Here is a 27,273-nt window from a genome sequence, read left to right on the forward strand (position 1 = left end):
TGTTTTTATTTATTTATTTAATTACATTTATCATCATTTTTTTTTTTTGCAAATTATATACTATCCCTTTTCTTTAGTTGTTACCTTTAACAAAAGAATATAAATAATATAATAATCCAATATACAACCCACTATCATATGTTAAAGTGTGTGTGTGAAAATGAAGGTTTAAGAGTACTTGTTAAATGAATATATAAGCAGTAGCAATTGATAATAATGAGAGAGTTTGTAAACCTGAATATTTCAAGAAGTATTCTAATAGACCTTTAACAATGTTTACTAAGATACGTCTCAAGAGTTACTTTAACAAAAGAACTCCTTGACTCTGCCATCTTAGTAACAACAGTTTTGCAAATAGAAAACACAGTTAGTTTTTTTTTTTAAATATCAACTACTACCCTTTTCCCCCAACTAAAACGAGACATTGTCCTCAATGTCCCAAGGTAGAAAGATAGAGTATAGAAGACATCACCTGAAACAACGAACATTGATAAAGCTGAAACACACTTAAACAACTATAAGAAATAACAAAACAAAATAATAAAACAAAAGGACACAAGGTTTCACAAACAAAGGCTCAAATCCAATCTAAGCTTTTTATGGCTTTCCATATTTGACCAATTTATGTGACTCATAGAGGGATCAATTACAGGGATGAAAGATTGTAGTTGGTCAATCAATTGTTCAGCAGTAGTAGCAAAGATTATGATTTGTCGTGCCGAAAATGTTAGAAATTTATGTTCCACAGCTTGATCAAGAAAAGACAACAATGTATCATAAAAACCATTAACATTTAACAAACCTATAGGTTTATGGTGAATGTGAAGTTGGGCCCAAGAGGAAATATGAAAGATCTCTTCCAATATGCCCAGACCACCTGGTAAGGCAATGAAGGCATCAGTATAATTAAACATTGTATTCAGTCAATCAGACATTATGGAGACCTGTAGTTCCTCTCCAACTGTGTTTCCAATGATGTCCTCTTTGGCTAAAGCTTTTGGAACGATACCCAAAACTTGACTTCCTCCTAAGAATGATGATGTTGACACACTCCCCATTAACCCAAGGCTGCATCCTCTATACACTAAATGAATCTTTCTCTCAGCTAATACCTGACCAAGATGATTTGTTGATTCTAAAAACTCGTTTTCTTTCCTAGGACTGGATCCACCGAAAACACAAATATTTCTTATTTGATGACTTGAGGAACCTGCCATTTCTACACACTTCGATAGCTGTGGAATGTGTGGGTTAAGTAGAAATGAAGGGAAGGAAGAGAAGATTTTATAGATGAGAAATTGAAAATTCAATCATACCACCTATATGTAGGCCAGCTAGAGTCTCTCTCTCTCTCTATCTCTCTCTCTCTCTAAAAACATGTATATGTACAAGTAGTTGTGATTGTGGCTCACATCTTCCCTTGATTTTACATTCAATAATGGCTTAAACGCCCTTTATGGGCCGGGGATATGCTTCCCATCTAGTTTTCTTAAAAACTGGCAAACATGGTCTTTTTTAGTCAGATTCCCAAGACTACGTCGAGCATGTTCTTTATGAAATTGTAGCTATAAATCATGAATTGTACGATGCACATCTCCACTAGGGTGCATCTCAAGAGTCAATAGAAGATTATTTAAAGACTCCTTACTAAGGCCATCCTTAGTGAATTGTATTTTATCTTCACAGTTTACAGATATCATTCCTAAAGAACGACATTTTGCATTATAAGTCCATTTGGCACATCTGTGACAGACTTTCAATCATTTTGCACGATGTTTCTTTGCAAAAGTACTTTTACCTGTTCCAGGCATGTATGAAATGAAAGAATTGGAGGACTCACCTGATAATCGAACATTTGCTTCAATTAGCCAGCGAATATCTTCAGGAATTCCATGGTTCATTAACAATCTCAATCTTTCACATCTAGCACGGAAAATTTTTGCAATCGCATTTTGAGGCAAAGCGGGAAAATACTTTTTCAAATTTTCAAGAGTGGTGTCCATTTTTTTTTTAGATGAGAAGTGGAAAAGAGATGCAAAGAAAAGAGCAGGAATTGAACAAATGTATACACATTTATTAGTTATCATGGGAAACTGAAAGAACCGACTTAAAAGTCACGGAGTACCATTATCCGCCATTTGAATGGGGTGAGAGAAACTAGCAAAAAAAAAGTCACACAAAAAAGAAACACAAAAACAATGTGAGAAGAAGAATCAATCTTTATATACAGGATCACCCAATTCAATAGAATCATTTTCAACTGAAAAATTATCAAAGTAAACTTTCAAACGATGTCCGTTTACCTTGAAAACATTACAATTCTTTGGATTCTCGATATCAGAGGCCCCATATGGATACACATGTTTCACAATAAAAGAACTGCTCCATCTTGATCTTAGCTTTCCAGGAAATACATGGAGTCAAGAATTATAAAGCAAGACTTTTTGACCAACATTGAATGTTTTTCTCAGTATTTTCTTGTCATGAAACTTTTTGATTCTTGCTTTATGAATTCTTGAATTTTCATATGCATCATTTCTTATTTTCTCAAGCTCATTTATTTGTAATTTTCACATCTGACTAGCATCATCAAGATTTGAATTGACAGTTTTAATAGCCTAATAAGCTTTATGCTCAAGTTCCACAGGTAAGTGATAAGGTTTTCCATAGAGTAGTCTATAAGGTGACATACCTAATGATGTTTTATAAGCAGTTCAATAAGCTCAAAGTGCATCATTAAGTCTTAAAGACCAGTCTTTCTTATCAGGGTTCACTGTTTTCTCCAAGATCTGTTTGATCTCCCTATTAGCAAGTTCTACTTATCCACTTGTTTGAGAGTGATAAGGGGTGGCAACTTTGCGTGTAATTCCATATTTTTTCATTAAAGACTCAAATGACTTGTTGCAGAAATGTGTTCTACCATCACTTATCATGGCTCGAGGGATTCCAAATCGACTTAAAATATTTTCTTTCAAAAACTTTATCGTTGTTTTATGATCATTGTTTCGACTTGGAATTGCCTCTATCCATTTTGAAACATAATCTACTGCGACTAATATGTACAAGAAACCAAATGATGGAGGAAATGAACCCATAAAATCTATACCCCAACAGTCAAAGATCTCAATAACAAGAATAGAATTTAAAGACATCATGTGATGTTTTGAAATAGATCCCAACTTTTGACAATTTTCAGAATGCATGTGAGTCCTTGAACATGGTAGGCCAATAAAATCCACTTTGTAATATTTTTGCAGTTGTCTTTCTTGATGAGAGATGACCCCCACATGCCTCAGAATGACAAAATTTAATGACACTATTTACCTCATTGTCAAGAATGCATCTTCAAAATATTTGATCAGAACAATATTTGAATAAATAAGAGTCATCCTAATAAAAGTTCTTCACTTTGTTCAAGAACTTTCTTTTGTCTAGGGTACTCCAATGAGATGGCAAATGTCCTGAAACATGAAAATTAAGAATTTTAGCAAATAAGGTATTGTAGAGACAAAAAATAAGGATTCATCAGGAAAGTAGTCATCGATTGGTGTGATGTCAGATCTCAAATTTGTTGTCAATCTTGACAAATGATCTGTGATAACATTTTTGGTGCCTTTTTTGTCTTTGATTGTGATATCAAATTCTTGAAGTAACAAAATCCATCGTACCAGTCTAGCTTTAGAATCCGTTTTTGAAAGAAGATATTGCAAAGCTGCGTGATCATTAAAAATGACAATAGGTGAGCTAACAAGATAACTTACCTTCTTGATGTGCATTAAGTTTAAAAGAGATTATTAGCGAAAAAGTTTCATTTTCTCCTAAAAATGAGTATTTCAGATTGAATGGTAACGACTTCAAATCAGGTTTTGGTGGTTGAACACTTGAAGGTATAGACTCAATTGATCGTGGTGGCAATTCTTCAATTTGTGATCTCCAATTACTTGGCCAAAATTCTTCTTGAAAATAAACCATTTGCAAATCTTTAGATTCATTAAACTCAATTTCACTGGAAGTAGTTTGAAATTAATCATAAACTAATTTTTCAATAAAGTCCACTTCCTGTAAATCATTATGATCTCCAGGTTGCTTGCAAATGTTGAAAATATTCATCTCCATTGTCATGTTTCCTAATGATAACTTCATCAGTCCATTCCTACAATTAATCAATGCATTAGAAGTTGCCAGAAATAGACATCCTAAAATAACATGAATTAAATTACATGCTTCAACAGGTTGTGTATCCAAGACAATAAAATCCACAAGATAAATGAATTTATCAACTTGTACTAACACATCTTCAACTATTCATCTAGGAACTTTTACAGATCTATCGACAAGTAAAAAAGTTATAGAAGTTGGTTTTAACTCACCTAGATTGAGACTCTGAAAGACAGAATATGGAAGTAAAATCACATTAGCTCCAAGATCAAGTAAAGCTCTCTCAATTTTATGTTCTCCAATAAAGTAAGAAATTGTAGGACAACTAGGGTCTTTATATTTCAAAGCATTATTGTTTTGAAGAATGACACTTACTTGTTCGACTAAAAAGGCTTTCTTTTTCACATTCAGTTTTCTCTTCACAGTGCACAGATCTTTTAAAAATTTAGTATAAGAAGGTACATGTTTGATAACATCTAAGAAAGGTATATTGATCCTTACCTGTTTGAAAGTTTCAAAGATTTTAGAGTTGTGATTGACTTTCCTTTGTTTGGTCATGGCATGAGAAAATGGAAGTGTTGGTAAGGAATCAATATTTTATTTGCAATGTCCAGCTTCAACCCCTTCCTTACCCTTAGAGATTAACTCATCATCTTTCTCACAAGGTTCAAGAGTGGGTTTTTCAATAACCTTACCAATACGAAAAATGATGACTGATTTGACTTGATCCATATGATGGCTTTCGGAACTACTTGCATTTGCATTGTATTGCCCATTGGGATTTTGCGGTGGTTGAGATGGAAACTTACCTTTCTCTTGAAAACTGAGAGTAGATGTGAATTTTGCAAGAGCATCTTTTAGATTTGCCACGGTTTGAGCATTTTGAGTGTTGATTTTCTCTTGTTTTTCAATGAATACATGCAATGTTTCATCAAGATTTCTTTTAGAAGGTGGAGCATAAGGAGGTACATATCCATGAGAGTTTTGGAAATTATGGTGTGTTTGAAATGGTGGCTGTGAAGTTTGTGCATTATTGTTACCACTCTTCCAACTGAAATTTAGGTGATTTCTCCAACCAAAGTTATATGTTTGCGAGTATGCATTATGATTGGGCCTTTGGAAACTATTTAAAGCATGAGCTTGTTCATGGAGGCATTCTTTGAAAGAAGGCAAAGTTAGACAGTCATTGGTTGCATGTTTATTCATTTCACAGATTTGACACATAATGTCTTGAACATATTTTAATTGACTACTCCTTTTTAATTGTAGTGCCTCAACTTTTCTAGCTAAAGATGCAAATTTGGCTTGAAGGACATGATCTTGCCTAAGGTTGTACATACCTCCACTAGATGTATGAGGTTGAGTCTTACCTGGTGCCTCATAAGTACCTATAGTGTCCTAAATTTTAGCATTTTCAGCTAGCAAGTCTAGATTTTCCATTGCTTCATCAGGGTCTTTATTTTCAAAAGTTCCATTGCACATCAATTCCACCATTTGTCTATCTTTAGGTGTTACCCATTCATAAAAATATGAAACCAATCTCCATGTTTCAAAACCATGATGAGGGCAAGTATTAAGCAAGTCTCGATACCTATCTCAACATTGATAAAATGTTTCTCTTGGTTTTTGAGTGAAAGTGGTGGTTTGTCTTTTGAAAGAGTTTGTTCTGTGAGATGGAAAAAACTTCTTTAAAAATTGTTGTTATATTTCATCCCAAGCATGAATAGATCTTGACCTAAGATTTTGTAGCCATGTTTTAGCTTTATCTTTTAATGAAAAAGGAAAAAGCTTTAATCTGATGGTGTTCGTGCTACAATTTAAGTCATTATAGGTGTTACAGACTTCTTCAAATTCTCTCAAATGCAAGTATGGATATTTTAGATCTAAGCCATAAAAAGAAAGTAAAAGTTGAATAATGCCTAACTTAAAATTAAAGTGCGATGCATCAAGAGGGAAAATTATACATGAGGGTGCACTTGTTCTTGTAGGACTCATGTGGTCTTTAGGTGTTCTAACTCAATTATTCTTATTATAAAGCGACTGGTTATCTTCCTTGGCTATTTTTTCTGAAAATGATGAGGATACCCTACAAAGTCTACCACTTAATGTACGTGACCAAACTCTCATGAACGTGCAGGAAGAAAATAAAAGGAAGAAGGAAACAAAACAAAAGAAACAAAAGTTAGATACAAAAAAAGTGAAAAGTGGAAATAAAATAAATATTATAATTTATACAAGAATTTACCTCCCCAGCAACGACGCCAAAAACTTGACATGGTCAAAGAGTTGATGTTTTATCCCAAGTGCAGGAGTGTCAAAGTAATAAATAACCCGACAAGATCGGGGTCGAACCACAAGGGAGGTGAACTATATAAATTATAAATAATAATAATAATAAGAACAACAACAACAACGATGGTGGTGGTGGTGGTGGTGGTGAGTTAAAGAGAACTTTGAGATGTAAGATAATTATGAAGATTAAACAATGATAAAAGGAACAAGGAAACAAGACAAAAGAAACAAAAGTTAGATACAAGAAAAGTGAAAAGTGAAAAGTGAAAATAAAATAAATATTATAATTTATACAAGAATTTACCTCCCCAGCAACGGCGCCAAAAACTTGACACGATCAAAGAGTTGATGTCTTATCCCAAGTGCATGAGTGTCAAAATAATAAATAACCCAACAAGATCGGGGTCGAACCACAGGGAGGTGAACTATATAAATTATAAATAATAATAAGAACAACAACAACAACAATGATGGTGGTGGTGGTGGTGGTGGTGAGTTAAAGAGAACTTTGAGATGTAAGATAATTATGAAGATTAAACAATGATAAAAACAAATGTCAAGGTTAGAGGATACACTAATAGTATTAGAGATAAGTAACATATAAACTCTTTATAAATTATTGACATGACCATATTAATCATCTTATTTACATAACACCATACTTATAAATTTTATCAGGTATTCATGATGCTAACTTATGTTGACAACAAATCAAGTTCCTCTCATAACAATGGTGTCGGCCGAAGATTATGAAGAATCAAGTATTTGATGTACCAAGTGCTATACAACACAAATCTAGATTAACCATTTAACAAGCAAGGTATTGAGAATTAATAAGATAAAAATGATAAGACATGTTAATAGTAAGTTGTTTAGGTTATAAGTATTAAAGTTCATATTGAATTTATATTATACTTAGCCTAACACCATTAGTGAAACCTTTTCACCTTGACATAATTAACTTAGCTAGACATTATGAAGAAGAAAATCATAAATAAACATGATATAAGTTAACTAAGTATAGTAAAGGAAATGAAAAGCATAAACAAGAGATTAATGGAAGCAAAACTTAAACATTACAAAAATATAAAGAGAGAGAGAGAGAGTAAGAACATGATCTTGATCTGAAAAACAAGATGCCTAAATAAATGGAAAATGCCTCCTTTTATAGGCTAAAATTTAGAACTATTAATTTGGTAATTGATTATTGATGTAATGGCCAACTATTGATTTAGTGGACTTGGTGGACAGCAGCACTCAAGCATTTTGGATGGATGAAATGACATTGACGCAATCAAAATTTGGCAAAGTATTTTCCATGAAAGTTGTTTGAAATTTTCTTTTCTTTCACCCACCAATTGTCAATGCATTTGGATCACTACAACTCAAGATATGTCTAAAATACTGAGTAGTGATGCTGGTAGACGTGGTAGATAGCCCTCAAGCTCTTGTTTGGATGAAATGGCATTGCTACCATCAGAATTTGAGCATGTCTTCTACATGAAAGTTGTTGTCAATTGTCTTTTCCTTTCACCCACCAAATTTCACGTCATTTGGCCTTCTAGAACTCCAGATATGGGTAAAATTTTGAGCAGTGTTTGGGCTGGATTACAGGACAAATTCTGACTTTTCTTTTGTGGCCAAACTTTGAATTTGAAAACAATAGATTTGGGTCTTTCCCTATTCATAAAGTTGTAGGCCTATTACTTATCTTTCCAGCCAAGTAAACCGAACTAAAATCCAAGATCTATAGCTCCAGATATGACTCAATGACTGAACAGTGTTCGAATTTGAATTGAATCACATCTCCTTCCTAAGCTTAGCCTTTTCTTTATCCTTTCACTTCCAATAGTTAATCACAACAATCAATCCTTTGAATTATGAGATGTACCTGCATTTAAAATGAGCATTTACTATAAATTAAAGGTATCTTATATTATCAGACTTGTTATTATAAAACATGCTCTATTTGAGTTATTGATACTTCAAGTGCAAAATGATGATATAAAATCTTGATAAAAATACACTTTTAAGTACTAATCACCTTGCCACATTTGGAGATTATATTATAGCTCATTAAAGATCATTGTGGAACTAAAAAATTCCCAAAACAAGCTCCCACATCCTTGTAGGAAAAGAATCCTAGCTAAATAGGAAGTCCACAAGTCAAAATAAAGCAAATAACAAAATTCATACAGCCTTTGTGGACCCGTATTGTGATGCCTTCCCAAACTCTAATTGACCTAACATTTTAATCCAAGGTAGGAAAACATGTCATGAGACTCCACATAAATGTTCAACCTGATCCAACGGTCGGATTGCCGTAAAGGTGGACAGTTGCGCATTTTACTTCAAAATCCGAATCTAATTGTTTTTTCTCTACCCAGATCGTATTAGTTACCGAGGAGGTAAATTACTGTATAAATTATAAATTATAACCAAGGACTCCTCAACTGGTAATGCTAACTCATCCCCATCACTATTCTTGAATGGTGGCATACCTTCATTATCAGATTTGTCACTTTCAGATTCAATATCATCATTATCTCTAATCATCATGATTCTCTTGTTTGGACACCCTGAAGTGTAATCTCAATGTCCTTGACACCTGAAACATTTAACATCACGAGTATGTTTAGGTTGAGTTTCACATTTACCTTTGGCACCAGTAGGGACATCAACTTTAGCCTTTGGTAGTTCGGCTTTGGAAGGAATAAAGGACCTCGGCCAGATAGTACCCTCTCTAATGCGAACCTCGTGATCACATGGTCATGCAACCTAATTAAATATGAAAGTTGGGTTGTTAAGAGAGTGACATAGAGATAACATGTATTTAGGTACCTGCAATAGTGGAAACGAAAACCTCCACCCAACGAATATTGATTCACAAACAAGAAGTATAAGGATGATGCCACAAAGCCAGTTGTTCTTCGATGAGTTGTTTTTGGTTCCTTAAAGAACCAAGGAAGGGAGATTATCCCATCAACACACAACTAGTGTGCAAAATAAGTTTATTGATCTGAAAATTACGTAGATCTAAAAATTGTATAACCCTTACACGTTTGGTTATGCCCTTATTTATACTGACTCTAAACTCAAATAAATCCTAATAGACCTCCCTTACAATTGACCCAAATAAGTAATAACAACCCAAAGTTTAAGCAAAAAATAATAAAAATCCAAAAATTAATATTCTAAATAAGTTAGAATCAGATTTGTCACCCTTAAAAAGTCCCAGACATACTAGGAGAAATCTGATTTGAAAAATTTGTCTTGCTGCCCCTTTTGATGTCCTTGATTGGCTTGGATTTCTTTGTTTAACTTGACAAACCAGAAACCAAATTTCCTCCTTTGTTGCTGATTTAATTACTTTCCTTCCTAAGTTGCGATCCAAGGGTTGTTGTTTGAATCAAGTTATGGGCCTTTTAGTTTAGGATTTTTGGGTCAGTTTTGTATGTGGGTCATTCTAGCCCACAAGGGTAGATCCATAAGGGCTAATTTTTAAAATCTATTTAAACACGTGTAACCTAAATTTCAAAAGCCATTGGAAATGAAAACCCCCACCGAACAAAAATTTTAGGTTCTGATATAAAAGGGAGTATTACAAGCAATATTTCAAATATTCTGATGAGGTGTTAAGGCAAATGACAAGGAGGATTTAAAAGGAAATGTGGTGTCAAAGAGAGAGAAATAAAGAGATTAATGTTCTAAAAAAAGAAACCAAGTCTTTATCCCATATTCTAGGAGAGATGCAGCAAGAAGATAATGTGTTAACAACATTAGTCGATGCGCAGCAAGCTTCAGAAAGAGAAGAGCAAAAACGCCGCCATAATGATAGACAAAAGAGAAGGGCTACTACCTTCATTCAAAGTTGTTGTCGATGATTGTTGGCAAGAAAAGAACTCTAAAAGCTTCAAAAGGAGGCTAAAACTTTGTACCTTATCCCTCTTAATGATTCTAGGATGAATCATCTTGAAAAGAGAGAGAATGATACGATCCTGAAAATGAAAAAACACTCAAATTTGGATTCTGACGTAAAATGTACAACTATCCAGTTTCATGGCAACAATTATAATTCTCAATTGGAAATGGAAACCCCCACCCAATGAATATTGACCTAAAATTCTAACCCAATATAGAACAACATATCAGGAGACACCACGTAAAATTTCTGCCCGATCTAACAGTCGGATTGAGAATTATGATTGTTGCCATAAAACTGGATAATTGCACATTTTACCTCAAAATCCAAATTTGACCTTGCCTTGATTGTATCATATAGTTCTTTCAAAATGTGTAAGCCGCGAATCGGATTTCCTTGTGCACCATGATGGTATGATGTCCCTATTATAGCACAAAATAATTTCAAGCATTATAGGTAATTTAAAAATGTAATAAAGCAATATTAACGTTACATTTCATTCATGGACCAAAAGGAGCACAATTCTTTCATTTCTCCTTATGTAAATACCATTGTTAATAATTTATTAATTATTGAGGCTAATTACAATACTTAAACCCAATCATTCATCTCAAATACTGTAACATCTCCTATTCCGGGATAAAATGACAATCTCATGTCAATAAAAAGAAAAAGAATAATTTTGGCTAGGATGAATAAGGAATCCTTGTAAGAAAAGGATTCTAAAACATTTATGAATCCTTGCCACACTTGGAAACTATGCTGCAGCCCATTAAAGATCTTTGTAGAGTTAGGAGATTCCCAAAATAAGCTGCCACATCCATTTAGAAAAAGAATCCTAGCCAAATAGGATGTCCACAAGTCAAAATATGAACGAAACTGCGATGATGGTCTCGCGAGTAGCAAGCGAGTCTATCCGAAATATGAACGAAACTGAAGACTCGAATAAAAAAAACAAAAACAAAATATGAAAAATGATGAAACAACACCCAGATATGTTGGTATGATTTTAATTCAGCACCAACCTCCCTCACATTTTGGGTACATGTTCCAGCCATGTTACCATGTGTTACCACCTTCTCAAGTCTGTGACACACGTTCCCCATCGTGAAATTCATTCTTTCCATCATCTTCGTCATGGCTTGCATTTGGAATTTAAGTTCTACATCGGGAGGGCGCGGTGTGTTGTTTTTATTTGACATGATAGTACCTGTAAAAATTGGTTAGTGGTAAAAACAAATCCTCACATCACTCGTGTTTCGCTCAAATACTCTTAATGTCCTCACATGCTCACACCTCTTGTCTCACCTTCTTACGGTTCTTGCGAAACTAAAACCAACACCAAATAAAACCAACTTGGCAGCGCAATCCATATATATATATATATGACTCAAGAAGCAATAAAAACAAGAAAACAAGCAAAACAAAACTGCGATGATAGTCTCGCGAGTAGCAAGCGAGTCTATCCGAAATATGAACGAAACTGAAGACTCGAATAAAAAAAACAGAGTGATGTGAGGATATGTAGCAAGCGAGTCTATCATAATGTTGAGCAAATTATGAGATTCTTTCTTTGGTCAGGTTCAGATATGAGCACTACTAGGGCTAAAGTGGCTTGGGATCAGGTATGTCTTCCAAAAAAGGAGGGGGGGCTAGGCATAAAAAGGATAACAGAATGGAACAAGATTGCCTTGTTGAAACACATTTGGAACTTGTGCAATGACTCGGATGGCTCAATCTGGTCTACTTGGATCAGATCCAATCTCTTGCGAGGTAGGAATTTCTGGACAATCAAGGCGCCAGGAAGCTGCTCTTGGGCTTGGGGAAAGATTCTAAAGCTCAGATCCTTAGCATGGCCGAAGATGAAGCACATCATCGGAGATGGAATGACAACCTCTCTATGGTTTGACAATTGGCATCCTCACAGCCCGCTCGCTGATACTTACGGTGAAAGATTCATCTATGATTCAGGTATGGAACATAACGCGAGAGTGAACCTGCTGATTAATAACTTAGAATGGAGAATTCCTATCACTCATGCTCTTGGCTGGCACCCCATTATAGAAGCTATTCCGCTATTCCTTCCACATCTACTCTTAAGGGTAAAAAGATGAGATTGTTTGGTTGGATTCGCCACATCAAAGTTTCTCGGTCAAAGTAGCATGGGAGCAACTAAGAATTCATCATCAAATGGTTGATTGGCATGACATTGTGTGGTTCAAGAATGTTGTCCCAAGACATGCATTTCTTCTATGGGTGACTATCTAATGGAAACTCTCAACGCAAGATAGACTTCATCGATTTGGTATACATGGTCCCAATAGGTGCTCACTCTATCTCCACAACAATGAAGATCAAACCACTTGTTCTTTGAATGCTCCTATACGAAAGCATTATGGTGGAATGTTTGTCACAGATGCGACATTCCAAGAATGACAAAAAGCTTGGATGAATGGATTCGATGGGCCACTGTCACTTGGCATGGCAAAAGCTTCGTCAACTTTTCTCGTAAACTGGGTTTCGCAGCTACAATGTATTGTATCTGGCAAGAACGGAACGCAAGGATCTTTGCAGATGTGTCTAAACTTCGAATTTGGTTTTTGATCAAATCGAGGGTCAATAACATGGACTCTTAATTTGATGTTTAGCTGGTTGTTTTGTACCCCTAGCATATTTAGTTGGTCTAAGTTTTTGTTTTGTTATGTGGCTAGCCTATAGCCATTTGTTGGTTTTATTTCTGTTCACATTGTAAATCTTGGGGTATGCCCATTATATTTTTTGTATCATTTTCCTTTAATACATAAGTAAGCTTACAAAAAAAAAAAGAATAAAAAAAACAGAAACAAAATATGAAAAATGATGAAACAACACCCAGATATGTTGGATATGATGAAAATAAACTGCAAGAAACGAAAACAACAGAAAGAAAGCGAATTTCAAAAGTTGACACAAAACAGACTCGTTTACGATGAGTTAGGTCTGAATCTGGAACCTAATGTCAATGATGTCCAATTGAGCTAAAATTTCAGATATAGTTCTCTACGAACCCAAATAGGCAGAATATGAAATTTGAGCAATTTATGATAAGGTTTGATAGCTGACACAAAAACATTATGAATAAGACCCAATTAGACCCGAATTTGAAACCCAAAGAAAATGATATCCAATTGACCCCAAAATCAATATGTGGTGCGATTCAGGTCCCAGTAATAACAGAATCAAATTTGAACTCATTCTGAGTTGATTTGGTCAAATTTTCCTTTGTTTAGTTTTCTGCAGCAGAAACAAACGAATGACTTTTTTTTTTCTTTTTTTTCTTTTTTCTTCTTCTTTTTTTTTTAAATGCCACTGATATATTTTGGTCAGGAACCAAACAAAATAACTTCTTTTTTTTTTTTTCCTGATATGATACCAAATCAAGAGAAGAAGAAAGTGGACACTAAGGATTTTTTTTTCTTTTTAGAAACAACAAGAAACGAAAACTTCACAAGGATATAACCTGATTAATGGAGCCAAGCTCTGATACCAAATGATGCGAACCTCGTGATCACGTGGTCACGCAACCCACACGCAAAGACACCAATTCCCGGAAAGCCAAGTAAATCAGGTTTGATAGGAGTGTGACACAAAGATAACTTGTACCTAGGCACCAGCACTATTGGAAATGGAGACCCCAACCCAACGAATATTGATTCGCGAACGAGAAGTATAAGGATGACGCCACGAAGACAGTTATTCTTTGATAAGTCGTTTTCAGTTCGTTAGAGAACCATGGAAGGGAGATTATCTCACCAACACACACACACACACACACAAAGTGCGGCAAACAAGAAGTTTTATTAATGTGAATTGTCTTACTTACATGTCTGGTTATGCCTTTATTTATACTGACTCTAGACTTAAATAAACCCTAATGGACCCCTTATGTGGACTTATATGATGCCCACTTACAATTAAACCCAAATAATATAAATAAACCCTAAACTAGGAAGAAAATAACAATAAAATAAATAAATCCGAATTTAATATCCTAAATATGGTAGGACCAGATTTTGTTGCTTTTTAGAAGTCCCATATAAGCTAGGAGAATCAAATCTGAAGGTGGAATTAATTCTGAAACCTTTTTTCCTTTTTGTAGCTAGGATGAATAAGGAATCCTTGTAAGAAAAGGATTCTGAAACATTTATGAATCCTTGCCACACTTGGAAACTATGTTGCAACCCATTAAAGATCTTTGTAGAGTTAGGAGTTTCCCAAAATAAGCTGCCACATCCTTTTAGGAAAAGAATCCTAGCCAAATAGGAAGTCCACAAGTCAAAAGGAAGTAAATAACAAAACTCGTACAACCTCTGTTGACCCGTGTTTGGCTGCCTTGCCAAACTCCGATTGACATGATATTTTGACCCAAGGTAGGACAACATGTCAGGAGACTCCATGTAAAATTTCAGCCCGATCCAATGGTAAGATTGAGAATTATGACTATTGCCGTAAAACTAGATAGTTGCACATTTTACATCAAAATCCGAATTTGACCTTGCCTGGATTGTATCATCTCTTTTCATCTTTGGCCAATAGAAATGCTCATGCAATACATCCTAGGTTTTGGCAACCCCAAAGTGACCCATTAAACCACCCCCATGTGCTTCACGAACAAGCAATTCATGCAAAGAACTAGCAGGAACACACAATCTATTCTCTTTGAACAAATAACCATCCATCAAATAAAACTTATCGAATGCCGAATGTCCACATGCATTATAAATATCAGCAAAGTCAAAATCATTATCATACAATTCCTTCACATATTCAAAACCTAACAATCTAGTATTCATGGTGTGTAAAAGAACATACCTGCGCGAGAGTGCATCAGCTACGATGTTCTCTTTCCCTTGTTTATACTTGATTACGTAAGGAAAAGTTTCAATGAATTCAACCCATTTTGCATGCCTCCTGATTAATACTTAAAAGTGCATGTTTATCAAGGTTTTATATCATCATTTTGCACTTGAAGTATCAATAACTCCTTAACTAAAGCATGTTTTATAATAACAAGTTTGATATTATAAGATACCTTAATTTATGGTAAATGCTCATTTTAAATGCAGGACTATCACATAAATAAAAGGATTGATTGATGAGTTTAAGCATTGAAAGTTAAAGGACAAAGAGATGGCCAAACTTAGAAAAGAGATGTCGGTGCAGTCCAAACCGGAACATTGCTCGGTAATTGGATCATATCTGGAGCTCTAGATTTCGGATTTAGGTCCACTTTATATGGATGGAAAGGTAAGACAAAGGCCTACAACTTTCATGAGGAGCCCAAGATTTGAAAAGGTCGTTTTGAAGTCCAAATTGAAGGAACAACGAAGAAGTCCGAAGCTGTCCTGCAGCCCAAACACTATTTAGTGTTCAGCCCATATCTTGAGTTCTAGAAGTCCAAATGACCTCATCTTTTTTTTGTTGGAAAGCTGAGACAATTTCCTAGAACATTCTTGAGGATTCTGGGAAAATTATGATGTTATCAATGACGTCTTGATCAGACAAGAAGATAAGGATTGTTATCTAGTCAAGATGTGGCCACCCACTCATCAATTAGTCAACAAATCAATAGTTCCAAATTTTGGCCTATAAAAGGAGGCACTTACCATGTATTGAGGCATCTTGGTGTTCAGATCAAGATCATGCTCTTGCTTTCTCTCTTTGTATTGCTTATGTCTTGCTTTCATTAATATCAAGTTTATGCACTTCATTTCCTTTCCTTTGTCTAGTTAACTTCTTTCTCATTTATGTTCTTGTCTTGCTCATTTATGTTTCTTTCTTTTATTATGTCTAGCTAAGTTAATTATGTCAAGGTGAAAAGGGTACACTAATGGTGTAAGAACAAGTATAATATAAACTTAACATGGACCTTAACGTTGGATACTAACATGTTTTATATTTGTTATCTTGTTCACTTTAATACTTTGCTTGTTAAATGGTTAATCTAGATTTATGTTGTGTAACACTTGGTACAACAAATACTTGGCACTTTCATAGCCCATACTGTATGGTTTAACCGACACCTGAGCTATGAAAGGAACTTGATTTGTTGTTAACATAAGTTATAATCATGAATGCCTGCCAACATTTACAAGTATTAGCTTTATTCGAATAAGATAATTAATGTAATCATGTTAACAATTTATAATCTGATTGGAACCTCCTTTATGTGTGGTTTCCAATTGAGTAATAAGAGTTTATATTATACTTGTTTGAAGTACCATTAGTGGATCCTCTAACCTTGACATTTGTTTTTATCATTGTTTAATCCTTACGTTAATCTTTTATCTCAAAGTTCTCATTAATTTCTTCATCTTCTGTTATTATTATTATTATCATTGTTATTATTATTATTATTTACATTCTGTTTATATTATATAACATATATCTTTGATCTTTTCATAAAGTCAGTATATAGGCTGGAAACCTGTGACCCGATCTTTAGATCATTCTCAGGTATAACAACGCCACGTACTGAGTATTATTATTGTTGTTGTTGTTGTTGTCTTGTTATTTATAATTTATACAATTAACCTCTCTGTGGTTCGACCCCGGTCTTGCCGGGTTATTTATTACTTCGACACTCCTGCACTTGGGAAGAGACATCAAGCTTTTGGTCGTGTCAAGTTTTTGGCGCCGTTGCCGGGGAGGTAAATTCTTGTATAAATTATAATATTTAATTTATTTTCTCTTTTCACTTTTCATTTTATCTATTTTTGTTTCCTTTGTTTTGTTTTGTTTCTTTTTCTTTTATTTTCTTTTCTTGCTTTTATTCTCTTCTTACACGTGCATGAGAGTTTGGTCACGTACATTAAGTGGTAGACTTTGTAGGGTATCCTCATCATTTTCAGAAAATATGGCCGAAGAAGATAATCAATCACTTCATAATGAGAATAATGAGAATAACCGTATGAGAACACTTAGAGACCACATGAATCCCACAAGAACAAGTGCACCCTCATGCATAGTTTTCCCTCCTGATGCATCTCATTTTAATTTTAAGCCAGGCATTATTCAACTTTTACCATCTTTTCATGGCTTAGACTTAGAAAATCCATACTTGCATTTAAGGGAATTTGAGGAGGTCTGTAATACCTATAATGACTCAAATTGTAGCATGAACACCATTCGATTAAAGCTTTTTCCTTTTTCATTAAAAGATAAAGCTAAAACATGGCTACAAAATTTGAGACCAGGATCCATTCGTGCTTGGGATGATATGCAACAACAATTTTTAAAGAAGTTTTTTCCATCTCATAGAAACAAACTCTTTCAAAAGACAAATCATCACTTTCACTCAAAAGCCAGGAGAAACATTTTACCAATGTTGGGATAGGTATCGAGATTTGCTTAATACTTGCCCACATCATGGTTTTGAAACATGGAGATTGGTTTCACATTTTTATGAAGGTTTAACACCTAGAGATAGGCAAATGGTTGAATTGATGTGCAATGGAACCTTTGAAGATAAAGACCCTAATGAAGCAATGGAGTACCTAGACTTGCTAGCCGAAAATGCTCAAAATTGGGACACCACAGGTACTTATGAGGCACCAGGTAAAACTCAACCTCATACATCTAGTGGGGGTATGCACAACCTTAGGGAAGATCATGACCTCCAAGCCAAGTTTGCATCTTTAGCTAGAAAAGTCGAGGCACTAGAATTAAAAAAGAGTGGTCAATTAAAATCTGTTCAAGACATTGTGTGTCAAATCTGTGAAACAAATGAGCATGCAACCAATGATTGTCCAACTTTGCCTTCTTTCAAGGAATGCCTCCATGAACAAGCCCATGCTTTAAACAGTTTCCAAAGACCCAACCATAACCCATACTCACAAACATATAACCCTGGTTGGAGAAATCACCCAAATTTTAGTTGGAAGAGTGATAGCAACAATGCACAAACTTCACATCCACCGTTTCAAGCACACCATAATTTCCAAAATTCTCATGGATATGCACCTCCTTATGCTCCACCTCCTAGAAGAAATTTTGAGGAAACATTGCATGCATTCATTGAAAAGCAGGAGACAATCAACACTCAACTTGCTCAAAGCATGACTGATTTTAAAGATGCTCTTGCAAAATTAACATCTGCTCTTAGTTTCCAAGAGAAAGGTAAGTTTCCTTCTCAACCACAGCAAAATCCAAAGGGGCAATACCATGCAAATGCAAGTAGTTCTGGAAGCCAACACATGGATCAAGTCAAATCAGTCATCACTCTTCGTAGTGGTAAGGTTATTGAAAAACCTATTCTTGAACCTTGTGAGAAAGATGATGAGTCTATCTCTGAGGGTAAGGAAGGGGTTGAACCTGAACATTGCAAAGAAAAGGCTGATTCCCCGCCAGCACTTCCATTTCCTCATGCCATGATCAAACAAAGGAAAGTTAGTCACAACTCTGAAATCTTTGAAATTTTCAAACAGGTAAGGATCAATATACCTTTGTTGGATGCTATTAAACAGGTTCCTTCCTATGCTAAATTTTTGAAAGATTTGTGCACTGTGAAGAGAAAACTGAATGTGAAAAAGAAAGCCTTTTTAGCCGAACAAGTAAGTGCCATTCTTCAAAACAATAATGCTTTGAAATATAAAGACCCTGGTTGTCCTACAATTTCTTGCTTTATTGGAGAACATAAAATTGAAAGAGCCTTACTTGATCTTGGAGCTAGTGTGAATTTACTTCCATATTCAGTTTTTCAAAGTCTCAATCTAGGTGAGTTAAAACCAACTTCTATAACTCTTTTACTCGCCGATAGATCTGTAAAAGTGCCTAGAGGAATAATTGAGGATGTGTTAGTACAAGTTGATAAATTCATTTATCCTGTGGATTTTGTTGTCTTGGACACGCAACCTGTTGAAGCATGTAATTCAATTCCTGTCATTTTAGGACGTCCATTTCTTGCCACTTCTAATGCATTGATTAATTGTAGGAATGGACTGATGAAGCTATCATTTGGAAACATGACATTGGAGATGAATATTTTCAACATTTACAAGCAACCTGGAGATGATAATGATTTACAGGAAGTGGACTTTATTGAAAAATTAGTTCATGATCAATTTCAAACCACTTCTAGTGAAACTGAGATTGATGAATCTGATGATTTGCAAATGGTCTACTTTCAGGAATCAAAGGCATGCAATTGGAAACCACAAATTGAAGAATTACCACCACGATCAATTGAGCCCATACCTTCAAGTGTTCAACCACCAAAACCTGAATTGAAGCCGTTACCATTTAATCTCAAATACTCATTTTTGGGAGAAAATGAAACTTTTCCGGTAATAATCTCTTCCAAACTTAATGCGCATCAAGAAGGTAAGTTATTACAGACTCTGAAAATGCACAAAAAATGCATTAGGATGGACCATAGCTGACATAAAAGGAATTAGCCCTTTGATTTGCACACACAGGATTTATTTGGAGGAAAATGCTAAACCCTCTAGAGAAATGCAACGAAGGCTTAATCCTAATATGAAAGAAGTAGTGAAAAATGAAGTCATTAAGCTTCTAGATAATGGAATCATTTATCCTATTTCTGATAGCAAATGGGTAAGTCCTACCCAAGTTGTACCCAAAAAGTCTGGAGTCACTGTGATAACAAATGAGAAAAATGAGTTAATTCCAACTAGGACTGTTACGGGTTGGCGCATGTGCATTGACTATAGGAAACTTAATTCAATGACTAGAAAGATCATTTCCCTTTACCTTTCATGGACCAAATCCTAGAAAGAGTTGCAGGTCATGAATTTTATTGTTTCCTAGATGGTTATTCAGGTTACAATCAAATTGAAATTGCATTGGAAGATCAAGAGAAGACTACTTTCACATGTCCATTTGGTACTTTTGCATATCGAAGGATGCCTTTTGGATTATGTAATGCACCAGCCACGTTTCAAAGATGCATGCTTAGCATATTCAGTGATATGGTTGAACGTTTTCTTGAAATTTTTATGGATGATTTTTCTGTTTTTGGTGATTCATTTGATGATTGTTTGACTAACTTAGAAAAGGTTTTGAGCAGGTGTGAAGAGAAGAATCTTGTACTGAATTGGGAAAAATGTCACTTTATGGTAACAAACGGCATTGTACTTGGTCACATTGTTTCATCGAAAGGAATTGAGGTTGACAAATCTAAAATCGAGTTAATTGCCAACTTACCAACACCAAAATCTGTTAAAGATGTTAGATCATTCTTAGGACATGCTGGTTTTTACAGAAGGTTCATCAAAGATTTTTAGTGTAATATCTAAGCCCTTGAGTAACCTTCTAACAAAGGATAATATTTTTGAATGGACTGAACATTGTGAGGAAGCCTTTGTTAAACTTAAAAACTTGCTTACTTCTGCTCCTGTCATTCAACCTCCTGATTGGTCATTACCTTTTGAAATAATGTGTGACGCTAGTGATTATGCCGTGGGTGCTGTCTTGGGACAAAGGAAAGATAAGAAACCTTATGTGATTTACTATGCAAGTAAAACTTTAAATAGTGCTCAAATGAATTACACTACCACTGAAAAAGAATTACTTGCAGTAGTATTTGCATGTGACAAGTTCAGATCTTATCTTGTTGGCTCACCTGTTGTTGTTTTTAGTGATCATGCAGCATTGAAATATCTTCTCTCTAAGAAAGATTCTAAGGCTAGATTGGTGCGGTGGATTTTGTTACTTCAAGAATTTGATATCACAATCAAAGACAAGAAAGGCACCGAAAATGTTGTCGCAGATCATTTGTCAAGATTGACAACCGATTCGAGATCTGACATTACACCAATCGATGACTACTTTCCTGATGAATCTTTATTTTCTGTCTCTACGATGCCTTGGTTTGCTAATATTGTTAATTTTCTTGTTTCAGGACAATTTCCAGCTCATTGGAGTACCCAAGACAAAAGAAAGTTCTTGAACGAAGTAAAAAACTTTTATTGGGATGACCCTTATTTATTCAAATATTGTCCTGATCAAATATTTCGAAGATGCATTCCTGACAATGAGGTAAGTAGTGTCATTAAATTTTGTCATTCTGAGGCATGTGGGGGTCATTTCTCATCAAGAAAGACAACTGCAAAAATCTTACAAAGTGGATTCTATTGGCCCACCATGTTCAAAGACTCACATGCATTCTGTAAGATTTGTGAAAATTGTCAAAAGTTGGGATCTATTTCGAAACGTCACATGATGCCTTTAAATCCTATTCTTGTCATTGAGATCTTTGATTGTTGGGGTATAGATTTCATGGGTCCATTTCCTCCATCATTTGGTTTCTTGTATATATTGGTCGCAGTAGATTATGTTTCAAAATGGATAGAGGCAATTCCAAGTCGAACCAATGATCACAAAATAGTGATAAAGTTTTTGAAAGAAAACATTTTAAGTCGATTTGGAATCCCTCGAGCCATGATAAGTGACGGTGGAACACACTTTTGCAACAAGCCATTTGAGTCTTTAATGAAGAAATATGGAATCACACATAAAGTTGCCACCCCTTATCACCCTCAGACAAGTGGACAAGTAGAGCTTGCTAATAGGGAGATCAAACAGATCTTGGAGAAAACAGTGAACCCTAATAGGAAAGACTGGTCTTTAAGACTTAATGATGCACTTTGGGCTTATCGAACTGCTTATAAAACATCATTAGGTATGTCACCGTATAGACTAGTCTATGGAAAACCTTGTCACTTGCCTGTGGAAATTGAACATAAAGCTTATTGGGCTATTAAAGCTTTCAATTCAAGCCTTGATGATGCTAGTCAACTGCGAAAATTGCAAATAAATGAGCTTGAGGAAATTAGAAATGATGCATATGACAATTCAAGAATTCATAAAGCAAGAATCAAAGAGTTTCATGACAAGAAAATACTGAGAAAAACATTCAATGTTGGTCAAAAAGTCTTGCTTTATAATTCTCGACTCCATTTATTTCCTGGAAAACTAAGATCAAGATGGAGCGGTCCTTTTATTGTGAAACATGTGTATCCATATGGGGCCTGTGATATCGAGAATCCAAAGAATGGCAATGTTTTCAAGGTAAATGGGCATCGGTTGAAAGTTTATTTTGACAATTTTTCAGTTGAAAATGACTCTACTGAATTGAGTGATCCTGTATATAAAGATTGATTCTTTTTCTCACATTGTTTTGTGTTTGTTTTGGTGTATCTTTTGTTTTGCTAGTTTCTCTCACCCCGGTCAAATGGCGGATAACGGTACTCCGTGACTCTTAAGTCGGTTCTTTCAGTTTCCCATGATAACTGATATCTGTGTATATAATTGTGCAATTCTCTGCTCTTTCTTCTTTCTTTGAATCTCCCATCCAATTCTCATTTAAAAATGGACAGCACTCTTGAAAAGTTGAAAAGGTATTTTCCCGCTCTGCCTCAAAATGCGATTACAAAAATTTACCGTGCTAGGTGTGAAAGATTACGGTTGTTAATGAATCATGGAATTCCTGAAGATATTCGCTGGCTAATTGAAGCAAAGGTTCGATTATCAGGTGAGTCATCCAATTCTTTCATTTCACACATGCCTGGAACAGGTAAAAGCACTTTTGCAAAGAAACGTCGTGCAAAACGACTGAAAGTCTGTCATCGATGTGCCAGATGGACTTGTAATACGACATGTCGTTCTTTAGGAATGGTATCTGTAAACCGTGAAGATAAGATACAATTCATTAAGGATGGCCTGAGTAAGGGGTCTTTAGATAATCTTTTGTTGACCCTTGAGACGCATCCTAGTGGAGATGTGCATCGTGTAATTCATGATTTATGGCCACAATTCCATAAAGAACATGATCGACTTAGTCTTGGGAATCTGACTAAAAAAGACCCTGTTTGCCAGTTTTTAAGAAAACTGGATGGGAAGCCTATCCCCGACCCATAGAGGGCGTTTAAGCCGTTCTTGGACGTAAAACCAAGGGAAGATGTGAGCCACAATCACAACTACCTGTACATACATGCTTTTTCAAAATAAATAATTAATAAAGAGAGAGAGAGTTTGTGAGACTACAGCTGGCCTACATATAGGTGGTATGATTGCATTTTCACTTTTTCATCTATAAATTCTTCTCTTCCTTCCCTTCATTTCTACTCATCCCATATATTCATCAAATATAGAAGTGTGTAGAAATGGCAGGTTCCTCAAGTCATCATATAAGAAATATTTGTGTTTTTCGGTGGATCCAGTTCTGGGAAAGAAAAAGAGTTTTTTAGAATCAGCAAATCATCTTGGCCGGGTACTAGCTGAGAGAAAGATTCATTTAGTGTATGGGGGAGGTAGCCTTGGGTTAATGGGAGGTGTGTCAATGGCTGCATTTTTAGGAGGCAGTCAAGTTTTGGGGGTTGTCCCCAAAGCTTTAGCAAATGGGGACATCATTGGAAAAACAATTGGAGAAGAACTACAGGTCCCAACAATGTCTGACCGACTGAATACCATGTTTAACCATGCTGATGCCTTCATTGCCTTACCAGGTGGTCTGGGCACATTGGAAGAGATCTTTCATATTTCATCTTGGGCCCAACTGCACATTCACCATAAACCCATAGGTTTGTTAAATGTTAATGGTTTTTATGATAAGTTGCTGTCTTTCCTTGATCAAGCTGTGGAACAGGAATTTCTAACATCTTCGGCACGACGAATCATAATCTCTGCTGCTACTGCTGAACAATTGATTGACCAACTACAATCTTTCATCCCTGTCATTGATCCCTGCATGAGTCGTCTAGATTGGTCAACTAAGGAAAGCCGTAAAAAGCTTAGATTAGATTTGAGCCTTCATCTGTGAAACCTTGTGTCTTTTGGTTTCATTAATAGCATATTATTTTGTTTTGTTACTTCTTATGTTTGTTTAAGTGTGTTTCAGGTTTGTCATTGTTCGCTGTTTCAGGTGATGTCTTCTATACTCTATCTTTCTACCTTCGAACATTGAGGACAATGTCTCGTTTTGGTTGGGGGGAGAGGGTAGTAGTTTAAAAAAAAAAAAAAAAAAAATACTAACTTGCTAACTGTTTTTGCTATTATTAAAACCATTTGACAAAATTGTTATTAGGATGGCAGAGTATGGAATCAATTTTATTGACTCTAGAGACGCATCTTAGTAAGTTTCATTACCAAGGTCTATCATAATACTTCTTGAAATATTCAGGTTTACAAACTCTCACATTGTTATCACTTGATTCTGCTTTTATACTCATTTAACAAGTATTATTAAACCTTCATTTTCACACACACACTTTAACATATGATTGTGGGTTGCACATTGGATTATTACATTAATTATGTTCTTTTGTTGAAGGTAACAACTAAGGGAAAAGGATAGTATATAATTTGCAAAAAAAAAAAAAAAAAAAAAAAAAAAAAAAAAAAAAAAGAAAAAAAAGATAGTATTGATGATAATAAAACGTGGATAAGTTTGGTTTCGTAGCCTCCCTAACCTAAGCAATTAAGCCCGAAGGGGTGTTTTAACACCTAATACCCTAAAGTCAACTGACTTGGGAGCTATTGGCCCAAAGCTTGTTACATGGGTTAAGGAGAAAAGCTTAAGGGAATCAAACATTGCACTATCTACGTATCAGTATCTGCAACCCGAGTTGTTAAGCTCGTAGGGGTGTCTCAACACCTAATGCCCTAAGATCAACTGGTCTGGGAGTCATTAGCCTAAAACTCGTTACACGGGTTAAAGATACATTGTGTTTTAAGTTGTATGTGTATATAAATAAAAAGAAAAAAAAAGAGAAAAAAAAAAAAGAAGAAGAAAAAAAATAATAATCCCAACCCAAGGAAGTTCACCTTAAACATTTGAACATAATATTGTTTTCTTCCAACAAAAGCCCCATCATCTATGTTTTCATTGAGCACACAAAAAGAAGGTTTATTAATATCTTGTTTACGAAGTATGAAGCAGGAATATAAATTTAATGAGAGTTTGTTTATCTGGATAGATTAATGGAAGTTGAATGATGAATGCCTTGCTTTGTGGAACTTGCAAATTGTTTCTCTATTTTAACGCTTTAGATTACTAGGGACTAGTAATAAGCTGGTTGGGGGGTGTGATTAATACTTAAAAGTGCATGTTTATCAAGGTTTTATATCATCATTTTGCACTTGAAGTATCAATAACTCCTTAACTAAAGCATGTTTTATAATAACAAGTTTGATATTATAAGATACCTTAATTTATGGTAAATGCTCATTTTAAATGCAGGACTATCACATAAATAAAAGGATTGATTGATGAGTTTAAGCATTGAAAGTTAAAGGACAAAGAGATGGCCAAACTTAGAAAAGAGATGTCGGTGCAGTCCAAACCGGAACATTGCTCGGTAATTGGATCATATCTGGAGCTCTAGATTTCGGATTTAGGTCCACTTTATATGGATGGAAAGGTAAGACAAAGGCCTACAACTTTCATGAGGAGCCCAAGATTTGAAAAGGTCGTTTTGAAGTCCAAATTGAAGGAACAACGAAGAAGTCCGAAGCTGTCCTGCAGCCCAAACACTATTTAGTGTTCAGCCCATATCTTGAGTTCTAGAAGTCCAAATGACCTCATCTTTTTTTTGTTGGAAAGCTGAGACAATTTCCTAGAACATTCTTGAGGATTCTGGGAAAAATTATGATGTTATCAATGACGTCTTGATCAGACAAGAAGATAAGGATTGTTATCTAGTCAAGATGTGGCCACCCACTCATCAATTAGTCAACAAATCAATAGTTCCAAATTTTGGCCTATAAAAGGAGGCACTTACCATGTATTGAGGCATCTTGGTGTTCAGATCAAGATCATGCTCTTGCTTTCTCTCTTTGTATTGCTTATGTCTTGCTTTCATTAATATCAAGTTTATGCACTTCATTTCCTTTCCTTTGTCTAGTTAACTTCTTTCTCATTTATGTTCTTGTCTTGCTCATTTATGTTTCTTTCTTTTATTATGTCTAGCTAAGTTAATTATGTCAAGGTGAAAAGGGTACACTAATGGTGTAAGAACAAGTATAATATAAACTTAACATGGACCTTAACGTTGGATACTAACATGTTTTATATTTGTTATCTTGTTCACTTTAATACTTTGCTTGTTAAATGGTTAATCTAGATTTATGTTGTGTAACACTTGGTACAACAAATACTTGGCACTTTCATAGCCCATACTGTATGGTTTAACCGACACCTGAGCTATGAAAGGAACTTGATTTGTTGTTAACATAAGTTATAATCATGAATGCCTGCCAACATTTACAAGTATTAGCTTTATTCGAATAAGATAATTAATGTAATCATGTTAACAATTTATAATCTGATTGGAACCTCCTTTATGTGTGGTTTCCAATTGAGTAATAAGAGTTTATATTATACTTGTTTGAAGTACCATTAGTGGATCCTCTAACCTTGACATTTGTTTTTATCATTGTTTAATCCTTACGTTAATCTTTTATCTCAAAGTTCTCATTAATTTCTTCATCTTCTGTTATTATTATTATTATCATTGTTATTATTATTATTATTTACATTCTGTTTATATTATATAACATATATCTTTGATCTTTTCATAAAGTCAGTATATAGGCTGGAAACCTGTGACCCGATCTTTAGATCATTCTCAGGTATAACAACGCCACGTACTGAGTATTATTATTGTTGTTGTTGTTGTTGTCTTGTTATTTATAATTTATACAATTAACCTCTCTGTGGTTCGACCCCGGTCTTGCCGGGTTATTTATTACTTCGACACTCCTGCACTTGGGAAGAGACATCAAGCTTTTGGTCGTGTCACCTCCTTTTCAACTTACCTTGTCCTTTCCTATGTTTCAAGGAATCATGATCCGAATGGATTACAAACTCTTTTGGCCACAAGTAATGCTGCCATGCCTCAAGT

General features: G+C 35.0%; 1 protein-coding gene and 1 pseudogene across 1 annotated transcript; one reads left to right on the plus strand and one right to left on the minus strand.

Annotated features, from left to right (window-relative positions):
• Window positions 1–2,723: 2,723 nt before the first annotated feature.
• The window catches only part of LOC140954402 (uncharacterized), a 72,119-nt pseudogene continuing 47,569 nt past the window's right edge, over window positions 2,724–27,273 (minus strand).
• On the plus strand, window positions 18,607–24,678 carry LOC140954438 (uncharacterized). Its single transcript, XM_073403942.1, has 6 exons — window positions 18,607–19,126; window positions 21,273–21,409; window positions 21,545–22,441; window positions 22,763–22,891; window positions 22,967–23,096; window positions 23,728–24,678. Exons 1-6 carry the CDS (start codon window positions 18,607–18,609, stop codon window positions 24,189–24,191), a joined length of 2,277 nt encoding a protein of 758 aa, XP_073260043.1. The 3' UTR covers window positions 24,192–24,678.

The sequence above is a fragment of the Populus alba genome, chromosome 13, assembly GCF_005239225.2.
Source record: "Populus alba chromosome 13, ASM523922v2, whole genome shotgun sequence".
NCBI classification, from domain to species: Eukaryota; Viridiplantae; Streptophyta; class Magnoliopsida; order Malpighiales; family Salicaceae; genus Populus; species Populus alba.